Raw genomic sequence first — 13,774 nt, 5'->3', positions numbered from 1 at the left:
CTAAACCAAGCCCCCTGCACATTTGTAGTAAATGTGCAGCTTGGTCTCCCCATGGGTCCCCCAACAAGCAAAACATAGGCTGTCTCTGACTCTTCTCCGTCGTGTTAGAGCCCCTTCCCCTGCCTGGTTGCCTGGCTGGGCCTCAGTGGGAGAAGATGTGCCTAGTCTTGTTGAGATGAGATGTCCCAGGGTTGGGGGGGTGCCCAAGGTGGAGGGGGGGAAGGAAGGGAGGAAGGATTTGTAAGGAGGGGGGAAGGCTGTGATCAGAATGCAAAGAGAATGAAAGCAAATAAATAATCGAGAAAAAAATCATCTACAAACTTAAGTGCCTGAGTAAGTTATTTTCCACTTCTTACCTTAAAAAATATGCACCTGATTGATTCTGTCATGTTCTTTGAGGTTTAACGCCTATTCTGATAAACTGATACAGAGGTTTTAGCAACTAACAGTTATGAGTGGGAGGGAAAGTAATGCAAGAAGAAAAAAAAAAAGCTCAGCCGTCCCAGACGCCTGCTCAGTGACATTGTTCTGTCCTTGAAACCACCATGCTCTTATTTTTTTTTTAAGTTTCGAAGTTTTATTATTTTAAATTATGTGTTTGTGATGAGAGTGTCCATGGGACTGGAGGATTCTACTGAGGCCAGAGGTACTGGGTCCTCCTAGAGACAGAGGTGCAGTCAGCTGTGAGCCACAGATATGGGTGCTGGGTACCTGGAATTCAGGTCCCTACAAGAGCAGTATGTGGTCAGAACACTGCCCATCTCTCCAGCCCCACCTCCCTAGTCTGAAACACAAAGGTCTTCCTGAGACTCCCTGTGTCTCTTAAATCCTGGCATCTAACAATTCTCTTCACTCTCTGTGAACGATACTTTTTCCTTCAACTCTTTTCTTTATTCCAAACTTGTAGAGTTCTCGTGTTGTTCTATATTAAAAGTAAATCCACTCCCCCTCCTCTTATGGCTCCTTCAAATGCCTCTAAGTGGCCTGTGATCTTCAGAAGGCTGGCCCAGAAAAGCATTCTATCCAAAACTACTGAAAAAGAACACTCATCAGGCACAGAAAACACTGAAAGCCTGGAACCATGCACAGCCTCATATCTGGCATGGGAAAAACAACATCTGGGTTCTCCTGACCAACCACAGATGCGTGAGGAGTTTACCGTGTTTGAAAATGGCATCACAAAGAGCAAGAACAGGCCCCAAGACTACCAGGCCACCTGAGACGAGAAGTCCTGGTCCAGTACAATGCTTGGTCCAGAGGAGGATGTTTTTAAATGCCTACAAAATACCACTTAAGTTCCTTTTAATCTTTCATTCTTTTATTACTTCTTTTGTATTCTTCCTGTCCTCCTTCCTTTTTATTTTTTTTTATTTTGTAGCCAAAGGGGTGTTGCAATTGAACCTACCATTCCTCCTTCCTGCACAGATGAGGGCTGGTGCAGTACTGTTTTCTTTTCATCCACTTTAACAACACCACACACACACACACACACACACACACACACACACACACACACACACACACACACACATGATTTTCTTTTGCATTTTTTAAAATCTCAACATTATAAAAAACTCATCTTTGATTAAACACTAAAACAAAACAAAGTTCTATCTTGACTACTGTAATAATACTCCCTGCCCCCAGCTCAAAAGTTCATTGTTCTCACTCACATAATACTCCCCCTGCTCTTTTCTCTCTCTCTCTACATGCAAAATGTATACAGTTCCCCTGCAGAAGAACTCTGCAGAACATACTTCATGGCTTACCAGAGCTACCTGTGGCTACTAGGAAGTTTCAAGCACTCAATGTGTATTAGGTGGTGTCTTGAGTGCTAAGAAACATTAAGCTTTGTGTTGAAGACAAAATTAAAAGAATTACTTTTCACAATAGAGGGAAAACAGGAGACTCTTAATCTGCTGTTTCCTTATTGGATAATCAAACCCTTTAAATGGGCATTTGGCAGAGAACATTCTGGAGAACATTCTGGTCTACACTTGGCACCGGATTTCAGAGACCTTCTTCTGCTAGGAGAGTCCTACTTTAAGTTTTATTATTCTTGTATGATTATTACTAATACACACACCTCTGAGAGAGTCCTGTTTGGGTGGTTAAGTCCTGTCTATACTGTTCCACAATCTCAAATCCAACTGCCTAAAGATTACCTGTGACAACATTGTGTAGGCCAATTATTTTACACCTCCATGAAACAGAACAGAAAGGTCAAGAAAAGAGACACTGTGGGAATAGTATATGAACAGTTAAAAGGGGGGAACCAAGCACACCCAGGGTACAAGTGGCAGGACTGAGCACAGGCAGGAGCGACCGGAAAGAACCTTGATCCAGATGATCAAGATGGTCACAACAAATACCTTAGGCTCGGACTGCATTATGGTGACTGTGTCATAGGTCTCTGCACTTGAAATCAGGTCTTCTACAACCCTGTACTAGATACCGATTCCTTCTCCCTACAGAAGGACCACAGGCGAGTCAGTTGCAAGAAGAGCTAACCCAGACTTCCACCGTGTGGTCAAGTTAAAACAGTTTATTGGTGCAATCTGGGAAATACTGAAGTTTTATAAAGGGATATCCTCAACCCTTAAGAGATAAAAGGTAGCTACAGGATATGAGGAGTGGGGATGAGAGATCTGGGGACAGCGCTGACCTTTCTAACCCTGAGGGAAGCACAGTTTAACAGCTACAAACAGAAGGCAGATCTAAAACTCTGCAAACGCTGAGGCAAATGCTACCCCGGCTTCCACCCGAGCAGAGAAATGGACATAGTGCATCATTATGGAGCTAATAAATACAGCAGGCATCTGTCTGTTCATACACAAGTTCCTCTTTATGATGGCTGTAAGGATGCTAAGGACCTACAGAAACACCCCCATGATGTAATGGTAAAAGAATCGATACTGACCGTGGATAAGGGAGCAGAGTCTGTTTCTCCATTAGCCATGTGTTGAGGCTCATATCCTACTTTCCCTATAACTGTTCTACATGCCCTCACTCAGTAACTGCAATCAAAATAAATAAATTTTAGGGGCAAAGATAGAAGTTAGTGTGTGTGTGTGTGTGTGTGTGTGTGTGTGTGTGTGTGTGTGTGTGTGTGTGTGTCACAAAGGAAGTTATCCAGAGCCTTCTTATATAGCAGAAAATTAAGCCTTTGGTTTGCCAGTTGATATCTTTTATCATCCAAGCTTGAAACTGTGGATCCATGGCAGCCCCAGTGCCAATGGAGATAGCGTGGGTAGAAGCTCGAGGCTCTGGGTCTTGACGGTCCCACCAGAGACCAAGCCTAGAACCCCTGAAAGTCAGAGAAGCACAAGAACCCTGGTTCATCCTTCACCATCTGAGGTTGGGCTGACCGGAACCTTTAAGCTTCCTCTAAAGAATACACATCCGGACGGCCACGCCTGGGGACAACCTTTCGCCAAGCTATTCAGGGTGCTTGGATGACAGTTCAGCTCAGAGTATGGCACAGAGAAGCCCTGTATTCCCTGAACTTCCTAAGTGCCGGGCAGGCAGCATAGCCTTCTTCTGCAGACTGTGGTTTAGTTTCCAGAGTGGCTGAAAATAATGCAACACTTTTACTTCAGGTACCACACGCCTGCCTCGCCTCGCCGGCATCTTAAGTTGCTAAAGCGTGGACTTAGAAGAGGTGCGTGCTCTTATGACTATCCCGTTCTCCATCCAAAAAAAAAGTGAGGGAAAATGGAATGAATGATATTTCCTACAGAGTGAGAAAATCAAGTGTGCGCCAGTATGAGAGCATCGTAGACATACAAAGCAAACTCGATAGACACTTCAGAAACTCCCTACGACAGTTAGGTAACAGGAGTCCACCACGGACAAGCCCCTGGGACGCCACTGTCACAGCGACAGTTCTCATTCTGTCTGTAATTAAGTTGTCGCCTTTGCCAATGGAATTAGCCACTGTGCTGTGAAACAGGGATGTTCTTTCCTGGAAAATCCTGGCTGCTGCTAGCCGGGCTCTTGCTTTTGCAGAAACTGTGGTAGGGCCCAGAGCGAGCTAGCCTTGGGGAGGTTGACCACGGCTGCTTTGTCTCCTAGAGAGAGAAGATGTTCCTACAGGGTGGTCTGGCCTCTTTAAGAGGGGGTGGGGGGGGGGACTAGCAACACAAACCAACCAAAAATGCCAGGAATGTAAGCTCTGCCAACCAAATAAATAAATAAAATGTAAAAAACTTCATAGTGACTGGACAAGACACATTTCTCAAGCCAGCAAGAAAGCCTCTACTTTTCCTTTAGTTAGGCAAATGTTCCCATTGTCCTTGGACTTGGTATATTCCCTACTCTTGAGGTATCAATGACAGGTTCTATCACCCAAAGGATTACACCAGCCTCTAGACCTTGCAGAGTGACAGTCAGACGTCCAGACACTCTGCGAGTAAACTGCTCCCCGGATTTGTTATCTAGAGCTAAGAATAAAGCCCCCCCGCCCCGGTGTGGGATTTCGGGACGGGTCTTTTTCTCCCTTGTTCTTTCCTTCCCAAGTAGTAGACTTGGGGGACATCTATAAACCAGCCATCAGATTCCCTACCACCCTTCCAAGGTCCCCTAAAGGTTCTATGCTGTTCAAGGTTTCTGCCGACTTGTTTCTTCGTTAACTGCTCAACAGACCCCTCATTACCGGGTCCAGCAATGAGTTAAGATTTTCCACATCTTCCGGTTTCACCTCTATCCCTTCACACATGCAGGAGCTGGAGCACAGGGTGATTATGGAGTCTGCCCAAAGTCACACAGCCACTGACTACAGATTCACACCCACACAAGCTGGCTCCACAGACCCTGTCTAAACCACTGGGCTATTTAGTCACTAACAGAGTGTGGTAACAAGGGATCTAGAAACACAGTCATAGGCAAAGGGGCAGCCAACAGCCCTCCCCTCTTCCTTCTTGACTGTATCGACACAAAGACCGTCTAAACTAAGAAAGGACAAAGCTTCTTCCCATTTCTATGGACAATCATGGTCTCTAGGGGATGGACACTCTCTATAAAGTAAGATGGGGGCCAGGGCTGGTCCTTTTAGTCTTATAAACGGGCAAAGAGTCAGGATGAAAACTCCCATTCTCCCATGGCCAATGTCTTCTCCTCACCGTAAAGGAAAGGAGAATGGGAAGGAAAGTAATGAAGAAGTGGCATTTGCTTGCGCACTCTGCCTTCGTAGCCTCAGCTCCTACTCAGAAGCCTCCATACCAGGAAGGAACCAGGAAGAAGTCAAGGCTGCCCTTGGTTTAAATCTTTATGAGACCCAAGAGAAGTGTGCAGTGGAGCGGTGTGCCCTACCTCGCACCTGCAAGGGAAACTGAATGCCCATGTCATCCTAGAGTGTATATTAATTTGCACTTGATGTTGTCAAAAAGGTCAGACTGCAAAATAAAAACCAGAGTGAGTAATGGTTCTTGGTCAAGTCCTAGCTACAGAGAGGCCAACAAATATTCCAGGTGTCCTGTCTCCAGTTTGGACCCTCAGACTTCCCACTTCATTTCTTTGATTCTAGGAATCTGGGGAGGGAACAGAAAGGAAGTTCTGGTTTAACCTCTGAGGTAACATCACCACACGACACAAGTTGTCTCCACTCGTGAGAAATGGAGCACTACAAAGAAAAGCCATGATGATAAACACTTCAGGTCCCAGTTGTGCACACGACCCCATGCTGCGAACAGTCAACCTTTGACACAGATGTCCTATATAACCTGATGGGCCAGGTAAAGGTCTACTTGACATCTACTTAATAGCCTTCTTTCTGTTAGCAAAAGATACCAGTCCTGGCTAGGGTTTCCTCCATCTCTGCACGGAAAAAAATTCTAAGTCTCCATGGAAGTTTCCTTGCTGAGCCGACAAAGGTAACTTGCAGTATCACTCACTGCATGTCCCTGACGAGTCAGAAACGGATTCATCTTCCTGCAGCCACTGGCTCCTTGCAAAATTTTGCCTAAGTGTCTTTAACTTTTCCGTGTGCCTCTAGCATATCATCTGGGGTATGGGTGCAATATTTGCATCAATGCAACTACAGTCCAGGAAAAAAATGCTTTAAAAAAGTTATAATAATAAATCGTTGCTGTTTATTTTGTCTAAGAAAGTATCAGATATATATAGATGATATATATTATATATAGATTAATACTATATTATATATATATATGTGTGTGTGTGTGTGTGTGTGTGTGTGTGTGTGTGTGTCATCCTGAATGGCAGAAGACAATTTCTTGGACCAAATGAAATTTTGTTGCTTTGTTGCCATGAAGTTCGGTGGCTTGGAAACTTTCCTCCTTTTAATTTTGAGAATGGATTTCACTATATCTTGAATACACTACGTAGCCCCCAGGTTCACTTCCAACTTGCATTCCTTGAACACCTTTTTGACTTTTTTTTTTTTAAAGCCACTGTAAAGTCACTTCAAATAGTGAAAATGGACTGCAGCAGAGGCCTGCCTAGCTCTATCTTACTGGTGGAGCAGCTCAATGAAGTTCCTCAGACACAGTTCGTTTTTTTTTTTTTTTTTCATCAATAACTGAAGTAATGGAATCAAATGCTTTCAAATCCCACATACTTGATATTAAATTACCAAAACACACGCTTCGGCTATTTGGTGTGATCTAAAACACGTGCGGCCAGGGGCTCGCTCTCACTCGCTGCCAGCCTGAAAGGTCCACTGTAGGTATGTGAACTGACAGAATACACATGATGTTTCCCAGATCCCAAATCTGTCTCTTCCCCATAAACATGCACAGCGCGTATAAACAAGCCATTCTTACGGAAAGGGCCTATTAGCTGAGTTCATATCCCTTCCCTGTGAGCTAGCCCTTCCCTTCTGCTGTATGTGGTTTCAATCCATCGTAACACAGAGAACTCCTGGCTCCCTCGAACACCCCAAAACAACCTTCGCGGCACCATTTCTATCTGTAGCCCTGGGTGCCTGAGACATCTGCACAGCTCTAGGAGAGACCCCCAGCTCAGCCTGGCTCTGACTGCCACCACACTGTGACAAGCCCAGTTTTTGTACAGAGCAATCCTGCCCTTGAATATCAGGAGAGTCTCTGGAAGGGATGGGACCCAAATGCCTCTATTAACACTTTGAAGTACATCAGAATGTCAACACCTCATCTTGGCTTGTATGTAAAGTATAAAGAACAGGTTAAATATGCAGTTCTTCCTGGCAGAGGCAAGGATCAGGGACAGCAGCAACCCTTACGGCTAATCAGACCCAACAGAGGTCTGTGTCTTTGACAGCTGATTATTTTCCAAAACGTATCCCCTTCTCCCTGTATCTCTCTACATCCTTTCACCTCCCAAGTCACCTTTCCTTGAGACCAGTTTCCTTTCTAAAAGTAGGCACACTCCCTGACGCCCTGCTAGCTTCAGGAATCCTGAAGAGTTGACTCCATCTGTGGAACACTAAAATTCCCTTCTAAGACAAAATTCGATGTCTTTTCTCTCCCTCTCCTCTTCAAATCCTTTAAGCCTGCTAAATGAAACCATGAACCAAAGACACTAAGTCACATCTGGTTGGTGGATGCTTTTCTTCTTCGAGGACCTTTGGTATGGGAAGCCAAACTGAACGGGGAAGGAATCAGACTTTCCCAAAGTTTAAACAGATTCATTTTATTTCTCCTCCCACTACCTCCTCCTCAACCTAGAAAAGAGGGGTGAGACTCTAAGGGACTTATGACAGGGGAGCTCAGGATACAAGTGCTGGAAGGCCAGGCAGCTAGCCAAATACCCTTTCAGCACTCCACAGGACCCTCCCATCAAGCTCCAGTACTGGGGAGACACAGTTGGGAGGGGCATGGGGGTGACCTGAGAGGCAGTGTCAGGCCCCCTTGCTAACATTAAGGAATACTACCAGAAGGTTCTCGCTTATGTGGGAAAATTGAAACACCGGAATTGGGGCACTGGAAATTCTATAAGCTTTTTCCCATTAGTCACAAAAAACGCAGCTGTAAAAATAAATAGACCACCACCACCACCCCCAAAAAACCCAAGGGTCTCAGGCCACCAACAGTCTCCTGGTCTAGACATCCCGGGCTCCTGAGAGAGCAGCGCAGGCCAGAGGGGACACGGAGCTGGGGTGGGGGCCTCACTGTCGCCACTCACCCGGGGATGGGAAAAGCTCCAAATCCACTTTTTCTGTCTTGATGATGGTGAGAGTCGGCTTGAGATCGACGGCCGCCTTCATGGTGCCGGAGTTGAGGGGGCCGGCGGGATGAGAGCAAGTTTGCTGTAACTGTTGTTTTGCTTTTTAATAGGGATTTTGAACTCAGGGGAAGGGGACAGAGCGCAGCCCTAAAATCTCAAATTCCCGCTGATCGCCCGGCAGAAAGGTGCGCGCCCAGCCAGTCCGCGCGAAGTTGGCACTTGGCGGAGCAGAGAGCGCGCTTGGGTCCCAGCCTCGCCCGCGCCTCGCCCGCTCGCTCCTCTGTCCCGGGCGCTCGCTCACTCTCTCGGCTGGCCGGCGCTGGCGCAGTGAGGCTCGCCTCCGCTTTAGGGCGTTCCTCACCGAGCCCAGGCCCAGGATCCCAGCGCCTGCCCTGCCCACTCGACCGGGCGGCGGGGATGGGGCGGCGGGGCGGGGCCTAGCGCCTGCAGCCAATCATCACCCGCGTTCCAAAAGCGAAAGGAAGGGCGGGCGAGCCTGGCGGGGCGGCGCCGCTCCAGCTACTCTGCGCGCGCCGGGCCAGAGCCTCGGCCCACCGCTCCGGAGAATGGCTGGCGAGCGGGTCGCTGGCGTGCAGAGTCTCGGGAAAGTCCGTCTGATTCTGCACGCATTCTTAGAGGCTTGGTCACCCGCTGCGGCCCCGCTCCAGTAGCAGCATAGTTTTCCAAGTGCGTGTACATCATTCATTCACAAAGCTTGACACACAGGACATGAGGCGTGGGTGCGCAACGAGGGGCGCGTGCGGGGGGGGCTTCCACAGCGGGGGGGTCCTGCGAGGATTCCAGCCTAGACGTGACTCAGAATCCCACCCGTGGAATGGATGGGCAAGGCAAGGACAGCATTGCTGAACAGAAACCTCAATCGGCTTCACTAGCTCAGAACCATGCCTATTGAAGATCCCAAAGACTCAAAGTTCCAAAGCTCCTGGATTAGCCAAGGGAATCCAGAACTTGTAACTGTGTTTTAATTATTCTGTTTATATATATATATATATATATATATATATATATATATATATATATATATATCAAGATGAGTGAGAATAACCGATAGATAATTTGCCGCTGATAGCCATTATACATCGAGATAGTTGGTATAAATGAACAAATCTTCCAAGGCATGGTACCGTAAGTGTAGCTGAAGCCAGCAAGGTATTGACATCTACCTTTGAATAAAAGACAACGTAATAAATCGTCCTGAGAGACCTCAGGGAAAGCTATTCTTAGTACTGTTTCCTGATTTCTAAGCATGTGTTGAACTGCTACCACTTGCCTGCAACTGTAACTTCTGCTCCAGTAAACTTATTCACACCTGCTGACTTTTAGCTAAGCATGTTTTGCCCCTTGGAGCCTTAGCAGTGTACGGGATTCCCAAAACAAATCAGGCGGGTGGGGTGGGGACAGCAATAGAGTGTCAATCTCTGGGTCTTGGTCACATCTCCCATCTCCACCCTTCTTGGGTGACCAGAGGAAAATATGTGTATGTGATAATCCTTGTTTTGTTTTGGTTTGGTTTTTTGAAAGAACAGACTGTTGCTGTCCAGCTGTGTTTCTGCAAGGTATGAGAAAACAATGCTGACCTCCAAATGACAAGAACAGACACTTCAGAGCCTGGGAAAAGCTTAAGGAACCAGCTGATGAATGAACTGTACGTTCACACGCCCAAATAAGCAGCAAGGAAAAGAATTTTGGACTGATCCCGCCTTATTATCATGTCTGTAGAATTGGACAAACTAAACAGTCTCTTTGGGGAATTTTCATTTTGATGTTGTAGTCTCATGAAAACGCTGGAGAGTTTTCAACTGTTTGCAAAAGCGGTTTCCTCAGATTTCCTCCTCCCTCACCCCCCTCCCCTCGGCCTCTTTCTCCACTAAACTAGTGCTTAGTTCCACGACCATTGACATGCAAGCATGTGGGACACTAAAAGAAGCCCACCACAATCCAGCATTTTCTACCCTGGCAGCAATGAGTGAACGTGTTCATTGTCATGCTTCCACGATGACCATCAAATGTTGGTCTTCCTGTTCCTAACCGTGTCCTGGAGTGCAGAAGCTCAAAATGTTCTAATGTCCAAATCAGAGGATGTGATTGGGACAATTCTGATGGCAAATATTCGAAACACCTGAGGTCCCATGTGTGCAGCAGGATCTGGTTGAAACTCCCCGTAGGATGAGAAGCACTAAGAGAGATCCGATTAAGATATGTATACATTTTGAGGACACCAATCCTCCGATCAGGACTGTCTGTCGCTCACTTAGTTAATGTTTGACAAGTAGAATTTGCATTCTCTTTATAACACAAGTGGACTTCCCCCAGGCATTCTTGCAGAGTTTAAAAACCGTTACTACGTTTTTTACCTATACATTTGACAAGTGGATTTTGCATTCACTTTAAAAACACAAGTGGATTTCCCCAGACATTCTTGCAGAGTTTAAAAACGTTACTATGTTTTTTTAACCTATCAAAAAAGATTATATGCTTTGCCCCAAGCACAGGGCATTCCAGACGTGCAATAACTATTTGTTGAGTGAAGCACTATCAGCTTACTGGTTGCTCTGGGCTTCTACTGGTATATAGCCTGTAAGGGACAGTGACCTAAGAGGTGTCAGTAACTCTGCAGTGAGAGCCGCCCTTTGTGTATCTGTGGTCCCCTTTGTTCCTTATGGTAAACTAGAACTCCTGTCCCCACCACTTCCTTTCATAGATGGTTCACCACCTTACCTACCAGCCAGAAAGTTTTGCCTTTCATATACCTGAGCACACCATTTCAAGATTGACAGTTTTTAAGGCGCTTGGCAGTGGGGGCGGGGAGGGAGAGAGTTTGCTTTCAACTGGGAGAAAACAGATTTGTATCTTTTTAGTAGTCCTTAGGCTCTAGTTAATTATATCTGATCATGGGTTGGGAGACCTTGCAGAACACGGATCTCGAGTCCCGAAAGGCACGAATGGCATCAGGACAAGAACCACCTTCATACAGGGATTTCCTTCACCACCAGGAACACATTACAAAAAATAATAATCTCCCTTTGTTCTTCCCTCAGTCCTGCTCGGAACTCATCAAGTGTATAAAACTACACATAATTTCAGAGGATCATGGAAGACCCAAGCGTCCTCTTCAGAAATTCTAGAATTCTCTGCATTTCAAACCTTTAAAAATAGGCCTTATCGACGGTAGGCACAAAAACACTCAGACCACTAACGACTGATGCCAAGCAAGCTCGTGACTCACAGATGTTAACTTACTGGTACAAATGTAAGATCAAAAAAAAAAAAAAAAAACGAAAAGCTCTCAAGCTCTCAGTTAACAACCTGTTTAAGCTGCACTTGTGGTCCCCTTTCGGTGTGAGAAAAAAACCTACAGTCCCTATCATACTCTGAAAAACACTTCAAAACCTGAACTCTATACCAAGAAGTTTCTATCTGTTAAGTTTAGTGCAAAAGCACAGGGGTAAGAAAAATACCCAGGGCCTCAGTATCTATCTATCGGCACCGAGCAGAAATAAAATTGAAAATCGGAGATAGGAGGGAAATTAAAATAACTATTACTTAAACTGTAATTCCAAACGGCCTTAGGGTCAGTTTAGAAGCTGAGCCAGAAAGCCAGGCGCTCAGAAGGTGGTGTTGATGACTGAAGGCTGGCTCTGTGACCACCCCAAAGCCATTTAACCTTTTTGGTGTCACAACCTCATCTCTGCTCCAGGGAATAAAGCCACCCCCTGGATCTTCCTAGCATGTAATAGACTCATTAGCTATTGTTCGAAGAGAACAATACACAATGGGCCGTAAGAGAGCTGAAGTTGGGGAGAAAGGGAGGAGGGTGGGAGGACTTGAAGGTCTATTTGGCCCAGAAAGCTCTGTAATAATGGAGACAGTGAGGAGTATGGGTTCAGAAGTAAGAATTGAATTTTTTACTTAACCAACTTAATCTGCTAAATTATGACTGGTAAATCACTTAATCCTGAAACCGGGTTCCCCGTGTTTGAAGCAGGCAAAACCCATGTTTCAAGATGATCAGCATGGTTAAGTGAGGCAACGCATACACAGTTTTAGCAGAATGTCTAGTGTAGGAATGTGTCCAATTAACAGCTAAGGATTATGATTGTCTTTAGGATCCAGAATTCAAGAGAATATGGGAGAGATCACTTTAAGGCTTTCTTTCTGGACATCTCTGTGGAGTAGATTAGATCCTCAGTTAATGGGATTGTCACCTGGGAGAGTAAGACAGCTATCGCACTGAATTTTAAAACCCAGCACCCTTCCATGTGTCTTGAATAGAGAATTACCCCAGCCATAGCCTTGCTCGAGAAATTCCAGCACGGGCTGAGGAATAAAAACTGTGGGTTTGTATTCGTCCTGCAAGTGAGAGAGAGGGTATTGTTCTAGAACCTACTGGAGCCAAAACCTCAGACCCTCATCACAACATGGTTCACAGAGATGGGGGTCTGGTAGCGATGTCCACGTACAGCCCTCCTAGTCACCAAAGGAGATAATCGAGTTTATCTTTGCCACACACACACAGAGCCCAATCCCACCTGCATCAGAACAGGTAGGTGACCAGGCAGCTTCGAAAAACCCAGCAAGGTTCTGTTCTGTGCCGTCCTGGGCAAGTACACTGCAGACTAACCACCCTCGTTCCCTGTGGGAGACAGCTTGGCATGGGCTGTAAGGAGAAAGGGGGTCTGGCTTGACTCCACTGCTGTCTGCAGTTTCTTAGGCTATAATTATGAGCCATTCAACTGCATCTGCAGCCCCAACAATGTGGGATGGATTGGCCTAATCCACAGACCAAGCGACATTAAAAAAAAAAAATCCATCAGTTTAGACATCACGTATTCTTCTCACAGCAAATCAGACTTGGCACAGACAGAGAAAGAAGAGGAGCTGCCGATCAAAACGGCAGCTCTCCGGAGCCTTCTTCACACCCAGGGTCAGCACGTTTCCTTGATCTCACTGAACATCTTTTCAGGACTACCATCGTTTTCTGGGACGGGAGAATGTAGATTATAGACTGCCCTGCAAGTGAGAGATCTTATTGTGTGGATCTCAATTTAAGTTCTTCTATGCTGGGTTCGTGGATGGAGGGATGAGCGCACTGGCACAGATGGCAGGAGAACTGGGTTCTTGAACAACAAGGCAGAAGCCCCTCACAACAGGCTTTTACCCTAGGGCAGCAGGATTCCATCCTAAACCTAGGGCTTCGGGGGGTTTCATCCCAGCAGATCTTAGCCCTGATCTTACCCAGATTTTTCTTTTAGGTAATAAAGACAATGCCGAACTTCAGAACAGATTTTCCAGTAGGTATGGCTTGAATTTTACCCTCAAATAATTTCATCGTGCTGTCTCCCCCCCACCCCACCCCCAACCTCCACCCACTTTAATTTTTAAATGCCAAGTCAGCACTCAAAAGACTTACATGGAGATGAAGAGGCAGGGATGTAGTGAGGGATTTTATATATTCATTCCTTTTGGGGAGTTGGAGGTCAAGCAAAAAAGCAGATAGTTGTAGAAGGAACAGCCCTGGCAGAAGGTGGGAGGTGCTAAAGGAATAGAAGGGGTCTTCTCTGGCAACAATGGAGAGGTTGAGCGGAGTCCA

At 46.0% G+C, this 13,774-nt stretch overlaps 1 protein-coding gene and 1 long non-coding RNA gene across 8 annotated transcripts in view; one reads left to right on the top strand and one right to left on the bottom strand.

Moving 5' to 3' along the window:
- The window catches only part of Ets1 (ETS proto-oncogene 1, transcription factor), a 121,753-nt gene that overhangs the window by 53,998 nt on the left and 53,981 nt on the right, over positions 1 to 13,774 (bottom strand). For 3 of the 7 annotated variants that reach the window (XM_087560407.1, XM_087560409.1, XM_087560408.1), the window contains exon 1: positions 8,122 to 8,510. The exons of 3 other annotated variants lie outside the window; for them this stretch is intronic. Coding sequence is in view for 2 of the 4 variants with exons in the window: in XM_087560408.1 (XP_087416534.1) it covers positions 8,122 to 8,203 (82 nt within the window). In the remaining 2 variants the exon portion in view is untranslated. 7 annotated transcript variants of the gene reach the window in all.
- On the top strand, positions 8,690 to 9,941 carry LOC148004020 (uncharacterized). Its single transcript, XR_015627583.1, has 2 exons — positions 8,690 to 8,850; positions 9,711 to 9,941. It is a non-coding gene; the product is annotated as an uncharacterized LOC148004020 (long non-coding RNA).

The sequence above is a fragment of the Rattus norvegicus genome, chromosome 8 (genome assembly GCF_021556685.1).
Source record: "Rattus norvegicus strain SHRSP/BbbUtx chromosome 8, alternate assembly SHRSP_T2T, whole genome shotgun sequence".
NCBI lineage: Eukaryota > Metazoa > Chordata > Mammalia > Rodentia > Muridae > Rattus > Rattus norvegicus.
This window is presented reverse-complemented; position numbering and strand designations above follow the sequence as displayed.